The 23407-nt window shown below is 43.7% G+C and overlaps 1 protein-coding gene and 1 long non-coding RNA gene across 3 annotated transcripts in view; both read left to right on the top strand.

Annotated features, from left to right (window-relative positions):
- The window catches only part of LOC146199742 (uncharacterized), a 58312-nt gene extending 46737 nt beyond the window's left edge, over positions 1 to 11575 (top strand). For both annotated transcript variants that reach the window (XR_014705116.1, XR_014705117.1), the window contains exons 3-5: positions 5037 to 6149; positions 6252 to 6406; positions 11119 to 11575. This is a non-coding gene — a long non-coding RNA (uncharacterized LOC146199742). The remainder of the gene's footprint in view (positions 1 to 5036; positions 6150 to 6251; positions 6407 to 11118) is intronic.
- Positions 11576 to 19847: 8272 nt separating this feature from the next.
- On the top strand, positions 19848 to 21817 carry LOC146199741 (uncharacterized). Its single transcript, XM_084595240.1, has 4 exons — positions 19848 to 20012; positions 20102 to 20170; positions 20789 to 21533; positions 21600 to 21817. The coding sequence occupies exons 2-4, from the start codon at positions 20105 to 20107 to the stop codon at positions 21815 to 21817; spliced, it is 1029 nt and encodes a 342-aa protein (XP_084451366.1). The 5' UTR covers positions 19848 to 20012; positions 20102 to 20104.
- The last annotated feature ends 1590 nt before the right edge of the window (positions 21818 to 23407 follow it).

Below are 23407 nucleotides of genomic sequence, written 5' to 3'. Positions count from 1 at the left end.
CACTATAGGCCACTAAGGCACGTTCATATGGGTTGGTTAAAGAGGGGCTTTATATGTGGGCTGAGGAAGAAGAAAAAGAGAAGAACGCTCGGTCACCCGCAGCTAATGCTTTCGCTCAATATTTGGTTCAGAAGCGTTGAACCCTTGTAATTTTTTGTCAATTTCCTCAACTCTCACTTCTTAAGGTTCTCAGTAAGAAGCTAAACACATTTTCTTATTTATGGAGTCAAGAAACCATACTTAATGCAATAAAAATACTGCACATTTCCTCTTCTGAGAGAATAGCAAATAAATGAAAAGCAGAGTCCACACTGACCTCCCGTTCTTTAACAGCGGTCCTTTTAATGGCGGTCTAATTGAAATATATTTTACGGGCGAAGAAGAAGAAGCGGACAATGGCGTGGACAATATTTTTTTTTCTAATATTAAAATAGTAAAGCCACATTTACCATGTGCAGTAGGACATTCTGTAGAGAGCTGCTGCTGAACTGGTCATCAAAGGTGCCCTCTGGAGACTGTACACTGGCTGGGACATTGCTGCCAGAATACTTTTGCAAGCATCCTGCAGGGGTGACAATATCAGCAAAATCTGTTCACAAGTATAACGCAGACTTACCAATCACAGAAGCCCCTTCTGTCACGAGCGTACGTACTGGCCAAATATTCCTCCGGAAAGCCTACAGAAGACCCTTTCCCAGTCGCAGACGACCTGCCGCCTGCAGAGGTTTGCTCATCGGTAAATTGTTCACTAAATTTCCGAGCGTTGAACTCACTGTGGATATCAGGGCCCTTTAATATGAAAGAGAGGAGCCGTAGTGGGGGGCTACGGAGTAATTTAGACCACCTGGGGATCATTAACGTGCGCTGACATCGCACATCACACGGACGCCTCAGTCTCGTCTCTCCTCGTCTCCATCGAAACTATAGTGCCTAGTATAATCGAAACGCAGCCGCCGAGGTCGGGTTCAAACTCGGGTACTCAGGCACAGTAGTCGGGCGTCTTACCACTGCACCACCCCGGCGGGGCACCTCCGCTGCCTCGTGCGGACAGAAGAGAAAAACAGAGAAGAAAAAGAAGAGGGAGAGAAAGACGCGCGCCGCAACAACAGCCTCGCCCCCCAGCGAAGCAGTGGCGGGTGCAATGATGGCCTACAACAGATAAAAATCGGTGGCAGGTTAGCCACCGCCGCAAACGGCGGTGACCTACCTGTCCCAGCCCCATCAGGGCCAGCTGATGAGCCACCCTTTACCACCTACTCCGTTCAAGATCCCCAGGTGGTCCATATTACTTCCTAGCCCTCCAATACGGCTAATACTTCAACTTTCACTCACACCACACCTTCCCTTACGGCGCAGTTCAGGTGTCCACAGAGCAAGTGTGACAGATACTGCGCCTTTCGCTTCCTGTGAACCAATTATTATTATTACATATAAAAATGAGAAAGGTTCAAAGCTGCATGCTGAACCGAATATGGAGCGGAAGCATTAGCTGCGGGTGACCGAGCGTTCTTCTTCTTATTCTAGCTCAAAACATCAGTTATATGTCAATTAGGCTAATCAGAAGAATTGCCAACCGTAGTAGAGGAGTCAAAGAAAAAGACCTCTGTAGGATAGTGCAGGCATATGTCTTACGCACTGCCATACCTAACACTGGTTTTGTTTGGTTTGTGGGGTTTAACGCCCCAAAGCAACTCAGGCTATGAGAGACGCCGTAGTGGAGGACTCCGGAAATTTCGACCACCCGGGGCTCTATTTTCTCTTCTGTCTGCACGAGGCAATGGAGGTGGGCCCCGCCGGGGTGGCGCAGTGGTAAGACGCCCGACCACTGTGCCGGAGTACCCGGGTTCGAACCCGGCCTCGGCGGCTGCGTTTCGATGGAGGCAAAACGAAGAGGCATCCGTGTGCTGTGCGATGTCAGCGCACGTTAAGGATCCCCAGGTGGTCGAAATTACTCCGTAGCCCTCCACTACGGCTCCTCTTTCTCTCCTTCCACTTTCACTCCCACCTTCCTCACTTCCCTTACGGCGCGTTTGAGCTGTCCACAGGAAACAAGTGAGACTGTTAACTGCCTTTCCCTTCCTATAAATTAATCAGTTTTTAATCAGCGGAGGTGGCTTCAGGTACAGCCAGTAGCAGGCCCGTGCATTTTATTTTCCTTCTTCCTACAGCCACAACAACACAGCAACAAAGCCGAGACAATAATTAGGCAAGCATACAAAGCAGCCCTTAGGCTGCCGAACTACACATCGACAGACTCACGGGACACTAGTGGAGCTCAATGAGGTTCACCTTTTCTTTTTGCAATGTGATCACAATGCAAAAAGAACGGCTTAAGCGCACCAAGGCAGGCAATCCATACTAAAGCGCCTAGGTGTAGGCGTGGAACTTCCACCCGAAGATACGAAAACACAGCTACCCAAACTCCTTCGCAAGCGCCTGACGATCAAACTATTAGCAAAGAATATGCACCCTTCTTAGCACAAAGGAAGCGTTTAGCATCGGATGCCTCGAAAATTCCCGAGCATGCCTCCAGCAGGCGATAATTCGCAGGCGACAAAGAATCCTAGTCGAAAAAACAATGGTAACCAGTTGAGTTTTTCAATGGTGCAACTGGAAAAGAAGGAAATCTGATCAGAAATTTTCCAGTTGTAAAGTGTAACTGGAAAGCAACAATTTCCTTGAACTGAGTCATCATATTTCTTTGTACAAAATATGAATTCAGGCTCCCGCAAATATGTTGAATTGTTCTCATCATTTCTAGAATCGCTATGGGCAAGAATAAAGGAAAATTGTGGGGGTTTCAGCTTGGCTTGAAGTGATAGAGCGAAAGCTGCGAGTATCGCAGCGATAGTCTCTGTAACACCGCATTTCAATCCACAGTTTTTTCAATTTCTTAAAAATAATTGTTCACAAGAAGGAAATGCGCAGTACCTGTCGCACTTTTTCTGTGGACACCTGACCCGCGTCATGAGGGGAGGATGACGAGAGTTTTCGAAAGCGGAAACAAAAGTTTAGTTGGGGGCCCTGTTGGGGTGGTGCAGTGGTAAGACGCCCGACTACTGGCTGGAGTTCCCGGGCTTGAACCCAAATGAGAGGAAGGGGTGTCCATGTGCTGTGCGATGTCAGCGCACGTTAAAGATCCCCAGGCGGTCGAAATTACTCCGTAGGCCTCCACTACGACTCACCTTTCTCTCTACACGTTAAATTCCACCCGGAGCGGTTCAGGTGTCCACAGAGCAAGTGTGACAGATACTGTGCCTTTCCCTTCCTGTGAACCAATTATTATTACTATTAATTGGGGTCCGCCCCGCCGGGGTGGTGCAGTGGTAAGACGCCCGACTACTGTGCCGGAGTACCCGGGTTCAAACCCGAACGCGGCGGCTTGTTTCGATGGAGGCGGCGAAACGAAGAGGCATCCGTGTGCTGTGCGATGTCAGCGCTCGTTAAAGATCCCCAGGTGGTCGAAATTACTCCCTAGTCCTCCACTACGGCTCCTCTTTCCACTTTACCTCTCGCCTTCCTTTCTTTACGGCGCGGTTCAGGCGTCCACAGAAACTAATGTGGCAAATACTACACCTTTCCTTTCCGGTGAACCAATTATTATTAGTTGAGGGGTCCGGAGTTGCCCCGCCGCGGTGGTGCAGTGGTAAGACAACCCACTACTGCGCCGGTGTTCCCCGGTTCGAACCCGACCGCGGCGGCTGCGTTTCGATGGAGGCGAAACGAAGTGGCGTCCGTGTGCTGTGCGATGTCAGCGCATGTTAAGGATCTTCAGGTGATTGAAATTACTCCGTAGCCCTCCACTACAGCTTCCCCTTTCTCTCTTTCCATATTCACTCTCACCTTCCTCTCTCCCCTTACGGCGCGGTTCAGTTGTCCACAGAGCAAGTGTGAGATACTGCGCCTTTTCCTGTGAACTAATTATTTCTATTAGGGGTCTGGAGTAATTTCGGCCACCTCGGTATCTTAAACGTGCACTGACATTGCACAGCACACGAACGCCTCTCCGCCTCCATCGAAACGCAGCTGTAGGGTTCGAATCGAGTATTAAGGAACAATAGTCGGGCATCTTAACCACTGCGCCACTATGGCGGGGGGAAAGGAAGGCGCCTTGTACTTTTGGGTGGACACCACTATACACATACACCTAAATGTCTTTTCATATTGTTTTCTAAACTGTCGGTCTAAAGGAAGGAAAGCGCAGTATCTCTGAGACAAGGAAATTGAAGGTGGGAGTTTATATGGAAAGATGTCCCGTAGTGCAGGACTGCAAATTAATTTCGGCGACCTGGGGACATTTAACATGCGCTGACATCGCACAACGGAGGGGTTGAGGTGGTAAAGGGTGGCTGTTCCTGGTCCTACGGGACTTATTAGGTCAACGCCGCTTTCGGGGGAGGCTAGCCTGCCACCGAGTTTTTATCTGTTGTAGGCCGTCATAGGTGGTGTCCAAGTTTTGGCGGACATTGCGTCACGGCGAGGTTTAGTCTCGTGAATTTTGACTTCCGGGTCGTTTCTGTCTGTTTTGCATTGGATTTGCCTGTGAGCATGGCATTTCCAGGGCATATTTTTAAGTTCAGACGTTCACAGCGCTGAGGAAATGGTGTGGTGCGCTGCATTAAACTGCAAAAACTACTGAAACAGGTTACAAGATGTTCAGAGTCCCGTGGGACGTAGAGCGACGAAAGCAGTGGGCCGTTAATTGCTATTTGCCGGCAGACTGCTGATAGAAAACTATGGATACCCATCATCAATTGTGGACTTTGCTCCGAGAATTTCGTCAATGGTACGGGTTTGAGTCCCTTACGTAAGTAATGCAGTCTGCTTGAGCGGGTTGTGCTCTTTTTCTTCAGGAGCACCAAGTGCCGACCCAGACAACATCGACTATGTGCCGGAACTGTTTTTGTATGAGGACGTCAGCAGCGCTCGGTCGTTTCGCATCCTCAAAAAGTTCATAAAGCCTTAATTCTTGTACGTGCATCATTACAGCACCTAGAGATGTTATACGCTTTGAAATGTTTTTTTTTTCTTTTCAGCCATCTGCATCACGCGCACGTAGCTGCTGTGCGGAACCAGCGAACCAGTGCATGCTACCACTGCCGGCAGCTGCAGAAGGGGCGACACCACGCACTGCGCATTCACATTGGCACTCTGTCAGTGCCAGGATGAGGCAGAGGGATCAGGTGCCACGTTCGGGGTTTCGAGGCTGACTATGATGACGAAGGAAGGCTCACCAGTGCAGGCAAGCCGCCATGTGCACTTTATTTGAGCACGAAGTTATTGAACATTTATAGTCATGTTGAAATCGAACCGAGTTGCATTTGAGTATGACCAACCCAGTTGGTCTGAACTAATGTTTTGACTGTAATGAAGCATAATTTTTTAGACACCGGCTGAAAATTTTTGTTGGCAGTTGTGCTTTCATTTTCATTGTGTAATTTTTGTCAACATTAGGAACTCAGACAGAGGCTAGTTTGTGTATCAAGTGTAACCAACTGAATGTGAGAAACTAAGACAAAAAGTATGTGACCTGAGCAGAGCAAACAGGAGGCTGAGACAACAAAAGGCAAAGGATTCAGACGTGCTGGCAATGACTCAAGCCAAGCCTACATTTTACACTGGTACGTGGTTACTCCCCCTTCTGCTTTCCAATGCGACAGCTTGGACGTTGGCATAGAATGAGTCCAGATTCATTTAGCCATTTAATACAGTGGTGCTCTTAGCTCAAAATATTACATGAAAGTATACAACTCTCATTATGGGTTTCAATTCTAACCAGGATTCACTGATAATCATTTTCTTTTCTTTCCAGGTCTGCCGAAAGCTTTTTTTTTTGCCCTTCTCACATCAGTTGCAGCAGGCCTGCCCCGCAGTCAAACCATGGTGCCCCAAGGGACACAGTTATTTTTATTTCTGATGCATTTGAGGCACGCTTTTTCTGGAAGGGACCTGGCATACCGCTTCTTTTTGTTACGTAGTACTGTGACAGCTATATTTAGGCTTTAGCTGGAGCCCATAAAGGCTTTGTGCAAGCAGCTAATACGATTTCCGGATCCGACTGTTGCCCAGTCCTGGTTGACGACGAAGGACAGCCACTTTTTTCCGAAGCTGCAATCCATCATTGACTGCACAGAAGTGCCAGTGTCAGGGTATGTGAGCATTGTGAGCGCAACAAGATTTATTCAGCCCTGTATAGAAACTGATTTCCGTGCCCAATAGTAAAACGTTTTTCTTTCTTTTTTTGCTTAAAGGCCATTCAATCTGAGCTTGCAGCAAGAAGTGGAGCAATTATGAACACGACTCAACAATAAAGTTTCTTGTGTGCGACAACCCACATGGCGCAGTAATGTTGTGTCCCCAGTGTATGGAGGAAGAGCTACAGACAAGCAGATCACATTAGAAAGTGGTACATTTATTTACTGGTATTCTTTTCACTTTCCATATTTTAATAATAGCATTACGAAAAGTCCACTTCAAACAGCAGCTGTTTTTCACCTTTATTTGCACAGCATTGAACTAAATCCTATGGAGCCAAGCCTTAACAAAATCTGCTTTTAAGATTGTTTATGAACTGAACATGCACATTACAAATAAATACTGTCATCTGAAGCTTAGATGCATTGCATGCTTCTGAATTGATGAATTGCTGAAATGAAGTTATTTTCACTTTAAAGGTCTATGGACTTGCTTGATGAAGGAGACCAGGTGCTGGCTGATAGAGGCTTCCTCCTTCACGAAGGGTTTTTTTTTAGAGAAGTGCACCTCATCACATCTGCCTTCATGAAAGGGAGGCAGCAGCTCCTGGAGATGAAGGTGGTGAAGTCCAGGCGTGTGTCTTCTAGAATCATTGTTAAGAGGGCCATTGGTCACCTCAAGAAATTGAAAAAAAAAAATTGAGAAAAAAATTTATTTCCAGTAATATACAGGAAATCGGCCTCGGGCGAAAAGCTACAACGATGGCTTGAGAGATGCCCGAGGCCCAGTAATGGCAGAGCAACAGGACGTCTGGCATTAAGGTGAAGATATACATACATATTACATGAAAATTATGAAGTACAGAAAGAGCACACATATACAAATGAAACAGCAAGTTAAAAACCAGCACAGTAAATTAACGGCCCACAATAATGTAACAGTATGTACAAAACATGGCAAAATGTAATGAAAATGAAGTGACTATTGTAATAATGTTTAAGGCAAGGAACGGAAAGTACAGAGAGACAGTGCGGAATTGATAAAATATAGCTTAAAGTCATTAATTGAGGCGGTAAAGATGTTTGGGTTGTGTATGCTATAATGATTTGATATGCATGGTAAAGCAAAACGAAGGCTCTGGTTACCGTATACCGTCCTCGTTCGACGAACGTCCGATATTTGTTTACTTCTGGTGTGAAAGGGTTTTTTGTAAGGCTTCAGTCCAGATATATTCTTCAAGAAGTAAGTTAAGCATTGAGGTGACAATTTAAGGCAGTGAAGTAGACGATACTCAAACATGGTATGCACACGATGAATCCTATAATTCGGAAATAATGTTTCTGTGTGGGCAGTGTAGCATGCACCAGCAATCACTCTAATTGCCTTCTTTTGGAGACCGAGTATGATGTTTCGATTTGTTTTGGATGTTGTACCCCAAACGAGATGACAGTAGTTTATGTGTGATTGAATTATAGCATGATAAAGAGGAGCTTATGCTTTGGGGAAAATTCGTTACGCAGTCTCGACCAACAGGTCTAGTGAGCTTGCTTTCAATATACATTATATGGTCAGACCACCTCATGCGAGAGTCGAATACAACACCGAGTGATTTGAACTTGTCTAAATTTTCAATAATGTTATTTTCTAGATGCAGAGTATTGTTTACTGTAATATCCAGGCTAAGGGGACGAAAAGAGACTGCTTTGGTCTTGTTAGAGTTAACTGCCAAACCATTAGCTGTGGACCATTTGTGGAGAGCACAAAGAACCAGATTTGCACTATTGATTAGTTCATCGGCAGAAAATCCCCTAAGAAAAAAACTTGTGTCGTCAGCGTACTGAATACAACTTGTATGATAGGCTATGCTCGGAAGGTTGTTAGCATAGACATTAAAGAGGAACGGCCCAAAACTTGCGGGACACCACATTCAATGAAAAGGGAGCTAGACTTGTGATTATCGACCGAAACGACCTGCTGGCGCCTGTTTAAATAAGAACGAAAGATGCTGCAAGGAACCCTTCCTTACAATATTGTCCCAAAGTTTGAAGACTACTTGACTCACAAACCTCACAAACATGGCCCCATCCCTGGCAGCAAAATGTAAGCATATTTTCCTTAGATTTGATAGCTGCACCAAAAGTAAAACAAAGTATGTGACCAGTTTCATTTGCTTAGATTTGAATAGGTGCACAAAAAGTAAAACGGAGCATGCAAGAGGTGGCCGAACTGGAAAGACTGCATGCCAGTGCACTCTACCAGCAGATGTGCAGCAGACAATGAGAGGGTTTCAACCTATCTGGCTGACCCATCTCAATGTTGTAATGCTCGCCTTATTGGTGGCATCAGCTAAATCGCACTGCTGTAGCGGTTAGGCTGTGTTGCTCGATGATGAGGCATGTCCTGCTTTGTCACAAATGCTGCCATTTCCATCTTCGTTCATACTACACTCAGCGGCGATTGTTCCTTTGTAAAGTACAAAAAGTATAAATGCTCATAAATTGATTGGGTAAATGCAGCCAGGATTAAACCACGGTGGCCATGCATATTGAAAGTGGTGGCATTTGTGATGAAGCAGAAAGTGCCATGCAGCTGAATCACCAAGGCCTTGCACAGGGAGCCAATAAAAGCAAGCATCACAACATGGAGATAGGTAAGTCAGATGCGCTGTACACTTTGGATCTTTGCTGATATAGCGCAACAGCATATCGTTCTAACCTGCTCGGCCATCACTCACATGCTCCATTTTACTTTCAGTGCACCTATACATATGTCTGGCTGCTATAAACTGCACAGCCTAGGCAGAATAATTTTACCAAAAAAGCTTTCAAGTGCCTGGATGTGCGTGTCCATGAAGCTCTTTTTGCACCTCAATCAAAATGCCTCCCTTATCTACATGCAGATAAAGGTAGCACAGACTACACTTAACCGCCTAACCGTTTTGGACGACTATAGCTCGTCCTCGCTAAATAGGTTCTTCCCTTCAGCGTTTCGGACGAGCAGCGCTCGTTTGTGGCTTAGATGGCATTTTGCTCGACAGATGGCAGCACTGACCTGATAATTTGTTTTTTTTCTACCACATAAACGTCTTTTTCGTATGGCAACATGGGTTTTAAAAATGGCATCCGGCGGAGGCAACGCGTGCATTGCTGGCCCGTCTTCTCGGAAACGACGCTTTTCTTCGTTGTCATCTTCTTCGAACGATGGTGATTCAGACACTGAAGTGTACATTGTTTCAGGGAGCGAGGACGACAGTGATGACTTTGTGCTGAGCAGTTCTTCCGTATTGTGAGAAATAATAAAGTTCAATATGCTAGTTTGACTTCGTGTTTGCTTTAAAAGGTTTTATAGATCGAATGCATGCTTTTTATTGTAATAATAACCGAATTCAGGAATGAAAAAAATAAGCAGTTTTGTTAAAAAATTCGTTGATATAACAAAACGGTGAAGGGGTTAAGAGATTCAAATGTAGTTGGGCTTGAATTTGGTAATAGTACTTGTGAGTTAGTTTTAGATCACCTGCAGCATCCAAGCAAAAGTCGGCTTTGGTTTGCCCTTCCTTGATAATGTCGCCAGGGTCTACATCCCAAAGACTATACAAACACTTCATTTCAAGAAGTGATTGTGTGGCATTTACAATGAAAAAACCCAAGATAAGTCTGCACTCTTCTGGCATCTATGTGCTGCATTCGAAAGGCATTACGAGCTCGTTCCTTGGCAAGCAGCTCAAATTCAATGCCGTACTGGATGGCAGGGCTGAAAATCTGCGTGGGATGCAACAATCTATTAATCAGAGAAGTGCACCTGACCTGTTTAGAACGGCATACCTCTTTAAAAACGGAAGCAGTAATCCGTCCTTTACGGTGGAGGAACCACGCAGCATTATTTCTTTGCTGTTTTGTAACAGCTTCAATTTCTAAAGCTGTGGGTATGGTAACTGAAATCATTTTGATTATTGCTTGGTAAGTTTTTTGTAACTCTTGCTTTGGAGGTTTGAACTCGAAAAGTGGTCTGTCGATACTTATTTCATACTCCGCTCCCTGTTCTTCTGCCTCACTCGGATTGGCGTCATTGCATGCTTTTTCATTCCTGTCTACAAGTGTGAAGAATCTTGCTGTTGGAGCAACCTGCAGAGTGAATTTTTTTAGTGTGATTTACCCAAATCATGAACATGAGATGAAGCACAACAAAATCTGATTATTGAATATGCACCGTGTCAATATAACCTAGACAGAGTTAATGAGCTTGGTGTTGAGAAATGAGCAGCTGAATGGTTTCAGACTGTGCCACTAAGCGTAGAGGGGTAAAATTTTGATACAGTAATGCAACGTGACTGCATTTTTAAAAAGGCCATAAAATGTTATGCTATCAAGTTTTTCCGCACATGTGCTATGAAAGAGGATGTTAAAGCTGAAACCCCTAGAAAATGCTGAAGTGACCTCAGACCAAGTTCTTTCCTATGGTAGAAAAAGCATGTGCATCAAGATTTATGTGCCCTCTACTCTATAATACAAACTAATACCTATTTTATCACCTTGCATGCTTATCTCTAATAAGGCTATGGAACTACAGATAACCAATATGAGATATTACTTTTACGAGAGTTTCCAATTATCAGCTATGATAACAGATAAATTTTAGTAACTTGCCTTTCGCAGTTCTGCAATAAAAGTGCCTACGACAACAGAAGATGCTGCTCTTGTGCTAGCTCTTCTTTGTGCTCTGTTTTTGTACTACCTGGCTTTTCATGCCTCTTGTGATGCCTCTATCGCAGCTGTGCAGCAAGCTTTGGCTCCACCTGTACCATGCAATGGGCTTTGAATTAGGTTAATAATGTCAAGTGCTGTGTTTGCGTCTAGGCACAAGAAGTGCAAAAGCTGCACATATCAAAATATTTATACATGAACATATTTTTACCTTTTTCAGCCAAGGTACCAACCACTGGCACTGGAGATCTGTAGGTGCATGGGTGGGCTGCTCATTGTCCTGTGACCATGCCTCTAGGACAAAGCACACCACGGCATAATGGCTGCAGGCCCGCCCCTGTCTTGAGTGGAAGAAAGATTGGTACACACAATTTAGCTTAGTTTATGATTTAACGTCCCGAAGTGACTCAGACAATGAGTGATACTGTAGTGGAGGACTCCAGAAATTTCAACCACACCTAGTGGTTCACATTCCTAAGGCTCACTCCAGAACGTTCTGTCACAATATGCAACAGTTCAGAAAGTAGGTTTGTCTTAAAATCATGCGAGGATGTCATCTTCACTGAGGAGGCATTGAAACAATTACAGTTGATTTCGTGAAATCTCTGCTGCTTCCCATTTGTCCTCTGTGCACAAGATAGTTGATATGGAAGGAGAAAGTTAATAAAGTTCTTTAACACATGCTTGCGAACTTGCTTGCCATTGAAAGTGACATGTTATACAAGAAAATTCGCACCTGTGGCACCATTTTTTCCGTATTCAGTGAGTGAAAACCTGGTTTACAAGTGGCATATCAGGAGTTCCATGAGAGTGCAGCTATTGCAAAACGTGCACAACAGCTGCTCATATATTTTTATCGTCTCAATACTTACCACACTGCATGCAATTTCTTCCTCTCCAAACAGTTTATGTGCACACTTCATAAGTCTCAAACCGCAAATGTTAGTGGTGCATTATAAATTGGAACTATTCTTTTAACGTTGGCATTTACTGAAGCGATTGTTCATTTTCGTATTAAATAGTGCGTGACTTATGTAAAGCTGAAGGTAAGTGCTGGGAAAGTGCATCTTGTTATGATGTGCATGGTAAACTATGACTGTTAGCAGGTGTTAATGGCTTGGTTTGATATCGATGTAGATCTTTTTCATGAACATTAGGAACTGATTGCTGTGTTTGCATGTAAAATAGAGGTAGCATTTTGCAATGGCAGCAAGAATTGAACCTAGTGGTTCTGTCAGCGGTTGAATCAGAGCATTGAAAGAAAAAAAAAAAGCTTAAGCAAGGGTTCGTGGTTATGGAGTGTAAGATGAGGCAGGGTAAACTAGTAAAAAGGATAAGGAACAGAGACATTGAAACGTGAAATATAAAGATCAAGGATGAATATGAAGCATTTGGGAAGACAGAAATTCAGCACAAGAAAGAGCCAAGGAAGGGATATGAGAAGCAGTTGATGAGGCAGTGATGTGATGTTGTACTAGTTGGTGGCCTTCCCTGTCTCCCACTGAAGGCCAAATGGCGGCATGGACACTACCAGCTACTGCTCTAGTCCAGTTGTCCATGTACACACCTCGTCAATGCCTCCAGGATGAAGCGTGTTGCTCCGGCTTTGGTCACCGCAATGAGGACTGCGAGCTACCAGCACAGTCACTAGCATAAATACCCACTTGTGATTTATGGCATTAGGGGCAACTGATTAATTATTGAGGAGTGTGCATGTGTTGCGGCTGTCTAGTAAAGTGCTTTGTCGCATAACAAACCACCTAGCTCATCTCTGCTGCTACCCTGTAGAGCACTACAGACTTTATAGAACAATTTTAATGTCTTGAAATGTTTATTTTATTGTGACATAAAATGTTTGTGATGACATAATCTCTGTTGCTCCCCTGTGGAGTATTATTCTTCATAGAGTATTGTTCTCATATAACAATTTTAATTTCTTAAAATGCCTATTTAATTGTGACTGTATTACTCAAGTCTTTGTCAACACCACTCCATCAAACACATTTTCAAGTTTCATATGTCGTGGTGTAAAAACTGCCTAGTGCCCTAGGATGCAGCTCGAAAGAGTACACATGTCATTTACGAGTTGTCTAGGTCTTGAAAACTGGCCTTATTTGCAGCACACCTTCACAAATATTTAACTCTCGTCTTGCATCGACACCGCAGGCACAGTAAGTGCCATAAACACATGTGTGCCCTTAGAGCGCTCTAGACAGTTGTGTGGTTATCTGTAGAGCCGTTTAGAGAAAATTGCTTGTACACAAGACAGTTTTACTTTCTATATTCCTGTAAATGTAATTCCGTAACACTGCCTGAAATGAATTTTCTTCTAGACACTTCAGCAATGTGTTTGCTGTTAAAGGGAGATTCTGAAACCTGTAAAACGTCAAGTTGCGAACATGATGTCTGCGGTAGTCTAGAAAATCTTCAGGTAGCTTTACATTGTTCCTTAATTGCACCCAAAGAACTCTCCTTTGCATGTTTGAACAACGGTCAGCAAAACGTTTTAAGAGTACATTTTGTGACAAACACTGAAAACTAATGGGTGTCTGCCTTTTCACCTGTATTCTGCCACTGCAGCTATGCCAGCCAGTCCAATGCCTTGATGCAAATTATTATAACCTTTCAGCACTATGGATGCAGTGTGTGCTTTCCAGGGAACAAATCATGAATGTACAGTAAAGCTTGAAACTGCACACTCATTGCCAGTTGTGCAGTAGCCGAACTAAAATTCAGCCGCTTGCAACTTTTTTCTCTAGTTATTCCAGAAACTCGAAAATAAAGTAAGTTGGGTGGGCTGACAGAACCCTTCTGAAAAATAAGTCACTCACCCTGCCATGCACATGCAAAAAGCATCTTTGATTTCTCCATCTGTAGTGCACACCACCCAGCACTGATATATAAACCCAGATCTTTGGGAGGGGCTCACTGAACCATTTAGAATTACATGGCGCAATTTCGGGATGGCAACAAGAATTGTGTGCACCTTGCCTGCAGGAGATCAGAGACGCATGCACGCACAGAGCCCTATAACTCTTTAATCAAGAATATGCTACTGTAAATTTCAACGTAATACTCGTAAAACACATACTGACCTTTCTGGCAGCCACGTATAGGCTTTATGAGCCATGAAAAAATGAAATATTGCTTAGTTTCGCCTTACTTAAAATGCCGCGCCTATAGGTTCATTTCACATGACGTCATCGCACGAGCGCCTATTGCCATTTTTTTGGTCACGTGCGCGACGCTACCCGGTCGTCGCATACCAAGGCAGACGTGTGGTGAAGTCACACGATGGACAAAATCGTGAAGCCCTATCGCGATCTGGCATTGCGTGACTATAGTGAGCTAGAATATTCTAGCATACTGTAGACGTGACCCTCAAGTCAGCAATTTCCACCGCTTTGCTTCTGTCCACGAGCACTGTTTTCGCAGTTCAGATTCATGCACGAACGACACTTTCCTTTTGCTTTTATTTTTTGTAGTGGAAAGCATTCCAGCAGCACCCTGGTGCCCAAGCATGTACAGCGTAACATGTATTCTACTAAAATGCCAGAGGAAAGTGGGATTTGAGGGACTAATAGTACGGCCGCAAAACCAGGCACGAATGGGCGTTGCACTCTGTATCCCAATCAACTTAGCAAGACGCTTGTAGTGCGTGCAGCAGTATGATCTGGTCAGCGCCTGGTCTGGTACCCACAGTAAAAGGAAAAAGCTAGCAAAAGCTAATTAGTAATGTGCAATGGCTTGAACGTATTCCTCGCTTTCCTCTAGCGCTTTAGCGCGCTTGCAGTTACGCTGCATACATGTACCGGGAGCACAAGGGCAGCAGTCCGAAAGGTTCTCCTCCAAGGGTTGAAAGTAGCATGTTTATGAAGTTATCATTGAGTAAGCACGATCACTGCACATACACAACCGCGTGTATTCCATTGAGCGGAACAGTCAGTACGGCAATGCTTTAGCGAAACGACGCAGCAAAAGCACTGCAAAACCCGCCACAACAGGCGAGCAGGCGTCGCTCAACTGACAGCTACTTTGGACAACAGCACGCCCGCGCTGCCGTGCAAGCTCGCGCAGTGCTGTGGGAGTGAAAGTAACTCTGCGCTGTTGTCTGCTATTTTCTCCTGGCTCACCGTGGATGCGCGGGCCGTGCTTCAGAGGCGATCGCATATCTAACGCAGTATGAGCCACGAGCCCCCATTTTGTCTCTGCGCTTATGCAGAAGGAATGGATAAATAGCAAAACATAGCTACAAAGAAAAAATCAACTTGTGCAGTGGCATCAGTCCCTTTGTACTTAAAAGCGAAGAAATGTGCTTCGATGAAGAGCTTGTTCTGAATGTTGAAATGTCGGACATCAAGGATTATCTGGTCCATGCTACCAGCTACGTCACTCACGTGCAACTAAAGGCGAGGAAGTCGCTCGAAGCCCACAATTATTTGACAAGCGGCTTCGTTCAGGAGCTTCAGTTGAAGAAAGCGGACGACATCGTAATTGTCCGTGGAAAAATAAGGATCGATCACTCTTCGTTGAAACTGCAGCTTTTGAAAATGTTGATCATCGTGCTGAGTTTTCCCTCAGATGCGGTGGCATGCAAACGGAGAAATATGTTTTTTTCCGAAGCTGCGAATGAATGAAATAATCAAACGGCAGTCTCTGCTTAATTCCCGATATGCGCGTACAAGAAGTCAGTGTAACTCAAAGTGTGGCTTCTTCAAAATCTCATATGCACAATGTTTGCTTCGCAGATGAAATTCATAAGTGTATGCCATGTCGATGCTTCGATCGACGGTCGCTAGTTTCACGTTTCTATGCATGCTACGATAAGATGGTTGTCGTGCAATTCTGAGAGATGCCTGCGGCGCTGTCGTACGCTTTCTTTTTTTTTTCTAGTCCTTGAGATGTAAAGATAGCAGCCCTTTCGGTGCCAGTCATTGTTGTCCATTGGACAGATTCGTGCATTTTCTTTCTCAAATTCCTTTGTACAGCCACTGACGAAAACCTACACGTGCCACCACTCATAGCGACCTCGTGTTTTTACATTATGATTGTGCATGTTTCTAAGTTGAATAATTAGATTTCTGTGTATTATATATTAGAAAATCATTTCTTTCACTATTCACAGGTTAACCACTCACAAGCCTTATCGACACAGCCTCTTGAGGCGTGGATCCTCCTAAAGGAAGATGGAATAGTGCAAACTGCCCACTGCACATGCATGGCAGGTCTTGGAGAGGCATGCTCTCATACTGGTGCCATACTTTTTTATTTAGAAACTGTAGCCTCCCATCGTGACAGCCAGGCTTGCACAGAAAAAGAAACAAATGGTTGCCACCCTATTTGAAGAATGTCAACTGTTGCCCCATCTTACAGATAGACTTTTCATCCGCTGATGCAAAACAGTGCCAGATGGCTGAAGGCAAGAAAGTGACTTCAAAGAAGGGCAAAGAAATACCCAAGCCAACACAGCAAGAATGGGCCTTTTCCCAGCAGTGTGAAACGCACAGGAATGCAATCTGCAGTTTAAAAGGCTATTCTGACGACTTTGTACCGTTGCCAGTATGTCACTCAACAGATGTTCTGGGACAGCTGACTTGGAATAACAGACCAACTTTGGAGGAGGTTCAAGAAGAGTGTCTGATGTTTGCACAAGCCTTCATTGTGGAACTCAAGGTAAATAATGTTTCCTCTGAGATGACCAGACTGGAGAGTAAAATAACAGCAAAGGCTAGCAGTGCTTGACAAGTTGAAACTAAGCAATGTGTTATCCTGGCAAATGCCAGACGTTAAGCACAGTTTAAGACCAAGTACAGTTCATTGGGAACCATTGAGAAGCTCTTACCAATCAAACTACATTGAATGAATAAATATGCATTTTGTTGGTGCTCTTAAATGGAGGAAGTTTACTAATAAAGCCTCACACTTGTTGCCAAAGTACAATCTATGAGTGGTGAGCATCAAGTAGCTACTGGGACACCTGAACGGTAGTGAGAATGTTTTCTTTTACAGTACATTCATTTAACTGTTTACTTAAGAGGGCTACTCTCAAAATGCAGGTCTGTCAAGATGTGGAATTGACAACTAAAGGACAGTCAGTATCATCCCTGTGGTTTACATTCCGAGCAGGACGGGTTTCGTCATCAACCATTTATGAAGTCTGCTGAACTTCCTTAAATAAGCCATCAGTAAGTCTCATCAAGAGGATATGCTACCCTGAAGAACACAGGTTCTCCTCAGCTGCTACAGATTGGGGGCAGCGGAAGGAAGAAGTAGCCAGGAAGAGCTACATTGTAGCAGTCTCAGAGAAACACAAGAAGTTCACATGCCATGCATCTGGCCTGCACATATCTTCCAAGGACTCCTACCTTGCAGCAAGCCCAGATGGCCTAACTTCATGCGAATGCTGCCAAGATGATGTGCTCGAAATAAAATGCCCATATTCAGCAGGCTGTGTGAGTGATGTGCTGAAGACTAAGAATGGTTGCTTAGAGCAGTGTGCTAATGGGCCGACCAATGTCCCCTGGTTTAGTCATCACAAGTTCGATGGGGACAACTGACGACAAAATTGCATACTTTCGCCATAACAGTCCGATCACACACTCAACGTGTATTCGAACGTTTGCTATTTTCCAGGTCTTCTCTACCTCCCAGGCTGACAGCTGTGGCTTGCCTCTAGTAAATGCTGGCAATTCCAGCCGTGCACAATGAACCCCTACAGCACCAGCGATAGTGAAGCCTCTGTCAGCCAGCACACTGTCTCTAGGTACAAGGTTGTTCAAAATTCCACGACTCCGTCAGTTGTTTATCACTAGTCCTACCTTCCCAACCTAGAGATAAAGGTGATGGCACCCTGTGGGGCAATTCCTATAAAATATTTTACAGAATTGTGGTGCTTATACCGTGACTATGTCAGAGCACAACGAAGAACAGAGGAAGGCCGCTCAAGAAGGACTTCAAAACAAACAATTATTACAGCAATATCTGTACCAAACGCTTTCCGAAAAGACATGGGCATGGTTTGTTGCAATTCGGCATAATAGCATCGTGTGATGACGGGCTATATTGCTTAAAACATAGGCGTGCACAGGGTTCTGCATTGGGGGAGCCAAGTTTCACTGCAAATCCCCCCCCTCGCCCCTTACATCAAGGCCTTTACAGCCAAAATGCAGTGCAAAGATAACGAATGCTTATAAAACATTTATTTTCATGTGACGGAATTGCAATGTATACAAATACTGTGCGCTTAAAATACAAAGCAAGCTTTGCTATAGATGCGTAACTGAAAATGACATGCTTCTCACAAAAGTTTATTGTCGTGACCATTGTCCTCGAAAAACCTGTGCGGCCATATCCCTGAACATATAAAAATAAGAGTTCAGGTCCGGCAGAGTAAACATATGGGGCGGACTTGGCATCCCTCTTAGAAGATTAGGGGATTATTTTTATGTCACCATTTTCAAAAAGTTTTCTTTTTTTAAGCTTTAGCTACCTTTTATTATTTTTACTTGGCTTTAAGCCTGGCAAAGCATTTGCTGGTCCAGACTCCCCTGCTTCTCTTATACTTTTATTTAGTTAATCGAGAGGACAAACAAAATGGTACCTTCCCTCCCCTTCCACACTTTGATGTGGGTTCCACCCACAAAATCATTGACAGAAGAGCTGCTTGCCTGTAGCAGTAGGAGTGGGTGGTTGATGGAAAACCCATTAGCAAAATATGCAGCCAAGCATCATTGTGTCAGACGTGAAAGCAGGTTGCACTCCAGTCCTGCACTGATCTAGAGCAAACGTGCTTGTATAAAATTACTTTTAATTAAATATTCATAGTGTGCACTAGTTTATTTGACCTGGATTTCATTATTGCTCGGTGTGCACGTCTCTTTAAAAGCACAAAAAGGTACCTGAAGTTCTGGCATCTGTGCGTCTTTAAGAGATGGGATGTGAGCAGAGTACGTTACGAACAAATGTGATTTAATGTATATTAAAAATCAGCACAAGGAAATGGGCACATAAGGCGGAGGCAAGAAACTTTTCATCACAAGTGTAATGCTCTGGATGCAAACAGACGTCAAGGCATGTGAAGCAGGGGAAAGCCGAAAGTCAGGGGGCATTTTAGGAATACGTCTGGTGCATCTGGTGCAGGACTGCATTATCTGAAGAGAAATGGGAGAGACCTTTGCCCTGCAGTGAGTGTAGTTTGGCTGGGTATGATATGATGATGACTCAACTCAAAGTGATAAAAAATGAAAACATATTTAATAGCAAAACACTTCACAACAATATGAACACGGTTTGAAAGAACATAACAGCCACAATAGGAACTGTCAATGAATGAAAATAGCTGCAGTTCCAGTTACCACTGTGCATGACATCATTGCAGTGTGGTAGTATGCAATCGTACATTGTGTCGTCCAACCATGTAATCTCCTGAGGAGACATGGCTTGGCATGCATCTAGTGCACCTAATGCTGACATGGTTATCAAAAATACGAAGAAAAGACTACTTACTCCCGCGATGCACTATGAGAAGATTTTTTTTTTTCTGGAAACATCACATCACGCTTTTAATTTCAGGCTACTCAGACAGAGTACAGCAGTCCTGTTGACTGTATGCTGCAGGTCAAGACTTGTTTGAGGATAGACAAAGTGAGTTCAGGAATGGCTGTGTGAACCTCTTTCTGTCTCTTTAGAATAACAAGTTCGCTGTATCAGCAGAAAGAAAAAAAAAATGGTAGGGTTTTAAAAAAGTTAAATTGAGTAGGACGTGCGAAAACTTCTTGTGCACAGGTTGAAGCTGATAGAGCTGGCACGCAGTGCAAAGTCCAAGAGTGTGGTGCAGTTTAACAGTCGGGGTGACAACTTGTGCTATAGTTACAATGTTGTGTACTTGCTTCCCACATGAAATTCCTCAGTTCAAATATGCTTCGTTGAGTCCACTCCGACTTATTTTTTCCCCTGAGCTTGGCAGAGGCTTCAAAAAGGGCTCGTAGCTTAGTTTGACAGTATAAAAAAGTGGTTTCACATGAAAACTGGTTCTTTTACTTATTTCAGGCTGTACAAACAGCTAGTAGTACCAGCGATGTTGAAGTAGGATTGCCAACAACGCACCAAGACAAGGTGAAGAAAACAAACTGAATCATTTTGCTCAAGTTAACCGAATTCTTATAATTGCAGCTAAGCATTTATGACCAAGAATGTTATTTCAGGGTATGCAGACCATGGCTGCTACGAAGTTCAGTGACACAGAAGGACCCGAAGTACAGTGCACAACCAGTGTGAGTGAAACATTGCATTCCGCATTTACCTAATATCACAAAGAAAATACAGTGCCTTCACAAATGTTATTGGCCTCGTCTGGCAAAAGTGAAATTGACTGACTGTTACACATGAACTTCTTTTTAAAACAATGCTGTGTTACACATGTGTAATTTTTCAAACATTTTTTCACAGAGCTCACACCCACCAAAAAACTGCACAATCTCTTCATCACAGACATTGGTTTTTGAGAACCATACCTGCTGCTAGTGAAACAGTTTGCTGTAACATTTGAGACCAACGAACCATTTTGATTTTCCGTTAGCACTGCACTGAAATTTCTTTGGACAGATACCCTTAAGAAGGTGGATGAAGAGTAGCATACCAAAGTGCACCATATGTGTATAGCTATTTCAGCAATTATTTTACTCAGTGTCATGGAACCGACTACATGAACAATAAAGACTATGCAGAATAGTGCACAAGGACATATGTTTCAAACATGCTCCGATTCGCGGTGCCGTAAGATACGAATCAGTTGGGCTCAGCTGTTCGGAGCGTGGTTGAACTGGAACTCAAAACATTAAGCTTAGCTGCTTGGTGCCTTGATTCTGACATCCTGCCTTTCTTTTTCTTAGGTTCCAAAGTTCAACAAATTCACACAGTGGGAGAATGTCACTTATGAGGACCACTGCTATGCAAAATTGCCCATGATTGGGTTACACAGACAGTTGATTGTGGAGAGACTTTCTGCTGACGATATCTTGTTTTATGCAGGAATTCCACTGACAGCTTTCAAGAACCTTGTAAAAGCTGTGTCAGCACTATCCAAAAAAGCAAGCATACTGTCACGTGCTGACCAGTTGCTGATGTGCCTTATGAGGCGTCTTGGTCTTTTGTATGGACACTTAGCAAGAATCTTCCAAATGTCAGTTTCTGCTGTGGGCAACAATGTCCGTTACATGCTTCAAGTGCTTTCTAAAGTGATGAAGTGGGTTGTGACTTGGCTTTCAAAAGAATATATCAAAGACAGCATGCCGGCATCCTTTACAGACTGTGGATATGGTTCCACTACTTGCATCCTTGACTGCACAGAGGTAATGTTGCAGCGCCCAAAAAAGCTAATGGCCAGAGCACAGACATACAGTAGCTACAAAGCACATAACACAGTTAAGTTTCTCGTCGCCATTACCCCTAATGGGCATATAATGTTTGTTTCAAAAGCATACGGTGGACGTGCTTCAGACAAGGTGATTACAAGGGAGAGTGGCATTGGAGATTACTTCATGAGAGGAGACGAAGTCATGGCGGACAGAGGTTTCTCCCTTGATGATGAGCTACTTGTGCAAGGGGTCCGACTAAACACACCAGCTTTCACAAAAGGTTTGTGTTATCGTTCGCACAACATGGAAGGGTTTTCACTAAATACATTGTCATTTTATTTTGTAGGAAAAAAACAACTGACTGAAAAAGAGGTTACTGCCACAAGACGAATTGCATCTGTTCGCATTCATGTGGAGCGTGCAATCAACAGAATCAAGACCTACAGGATTTTCAAGCAAGCTCTTCCAATCACATCAAAGAAGACAATTAGCGATATGGTTTTTGTCTGTGTCTGTGCAGGGTTGTGCAACCTTAAGCCTGCTCTCATTAAACAGGGTGTCTAGCAATGTAAGTTGACAGGGCAAGTTGCATATATTAGGAAATCAAGGAAATGTCAAGAATATCATTAAAAATTGTAAAATTAATGTGATGGCCTGATATCGGGTGCTGTAATAGTGCACAGCATGCAGTCAATGCACATCTGGCTTATCTTTTCTGACTTGGTTTCAGTTCCCTCATCAAATTGGGCACTGTACTGCCAATTTCGCATGACCTAAAGAAGGTGCTTTAAGTAATCTAATATGGAGGCAACTGGGGCATATCCTGTAGTCCTTGTAGGTAGAGTTGCTCTTTAATTTAACTAAACCTGCACTTGTTTATGAATGATGATAGTCTTATGTAAGCCAGTTGTTTGTTTCTTTGGAGGCATAAAAGACGAAAAGTACGAAAAAAGCACTCTGATTGGCATTTGAAAACCACCATTGTAAAAGCACAGCAGTAAGTTGTTGATGCCCGCTGTAAGGAGACTACAAAACTGGAATGACAAAAGTGGATGTGCAATTTGGTGGTTCAGTTTGGTTTATAGAGTTTAACGTTGTGAAGTGATTTGAATTATGAGAGGCGCCATAGTGAAGGGCTCTGGAAATATCGACCACTAGATGTCTTAATGTGCACTGATGGGCACCTTGCTTTTTGCCGCCATCAAAAACCAATGAGGATTTCCGTATCCTTGTGTTCAGCAGCCGAGCACCATAACCACCAAGCCACTTCGGCAGAACCGTAGCTTTACGAATCTAGCAATACAGATAACATTTCAGTGGCTGCAATGCTGCTAGCGTAAAGGCTTGTTAGTGCCAGTCACTGTTACTTAACTCAAAAGGCCATACAGCTGCACTTTTGCATGCTCAGATATTATTAACCTCACTCTGCTTTAAGCACGGGCCGAGATGTATGCAGGTTTGAAACAAGATTAGGACAGCTTTGTCTTTGCATTGTTTTCTTCTGCAATTAACTATGTGTCCATGATAGTTATATTTGTTTGATCTCATTTAGTTCTCATCATCCACCCAAACGAATGATTGTACTGACAGCAGCAGAGTTGTAACAACCAAAATAGTAGAGGAGTTAAAGGGGCGTTCTCTCTAAAGCCTCACTAACATTGCAGGCTCGGGCCTTACTTGTTTTTCACCATTTTTGTACCAATATACAAAGCGATACCTCTCTGAAAGCAAGCTTTTAGCTGCTCCAACATTGCAGAGCTAGTCACTGGCAAGAGATACTCTCTTCTTAGTAGTATTCAAGTACTGAAATGGAGTAAGGACTGCATATTTGGAGAACAAGTGTGGCAGCTTAGCATTTCAGGGTAACATTCAATGGCTTTCTTGCCCGTACGAGTCTTCACACTGTAATATTAGATTATCCCGAAGACTGGGTTTATACTTTTTCCTAGTTTCATCTTGGGCACTTCACAAGTACATGATATTCATACACTCTACCTGTAATCTACTTGAAGAGCATAAAATGAGTATAAAGAAATATATATATGAACGAACATGAAGAGCAAATATGTGTTCAGAGCAACACTTGCAGTACATAGGTTACTGCTACATCAGCTTTTGTATATTGTCCATTTCCATTGATTACAATTTTTCCCT

Source organism: Amblyomma maculatum, chromosome 2 (genome assembly GCF_055883805.1).
Source record: "Amblyomma maculatum isolate TAMU_Amacu chromosome 2, ASM5588380v1, whole genome shotgun sequence".
Taxonomy (NCBI): Eukaryota; Metazoa; Arthropoda; class Arachnida; order Ixodida; family Ixodidae; genus Amblyomma; species Amblyomma maculatum.
This window is presented reverse-complemented; position numbering and strand designations above follow the sequence as displayed.

What these genes read in the sequence shown, in the direction of transcription:
- LOC146199741 (XM_084595240.1), top strand. Translation starts at nt 20,105, where the DNA reads ATGCAGACCATGGCTGCTACGAAGTTCAGTGACACAGAAGGACCCGAA. An exon ending in AAGTACAGTGCACAACCAGT is followed by an intron (nt 20,171 to 20,788) that starts GTGAGTGAAACA and finishes TCTTTTTCTTAG; the next exon opens with GTTCCAAAGTTCAACAAATT. An exon ending in CACACCAGCTTTCACAAAAG is followed by an intron (nt 21,534 to 21,599) that starts GTTTGTGTTATC and finishes TTTATTTTGTAG; the next exon opens with GAAAAAAACAACTGACTGAA.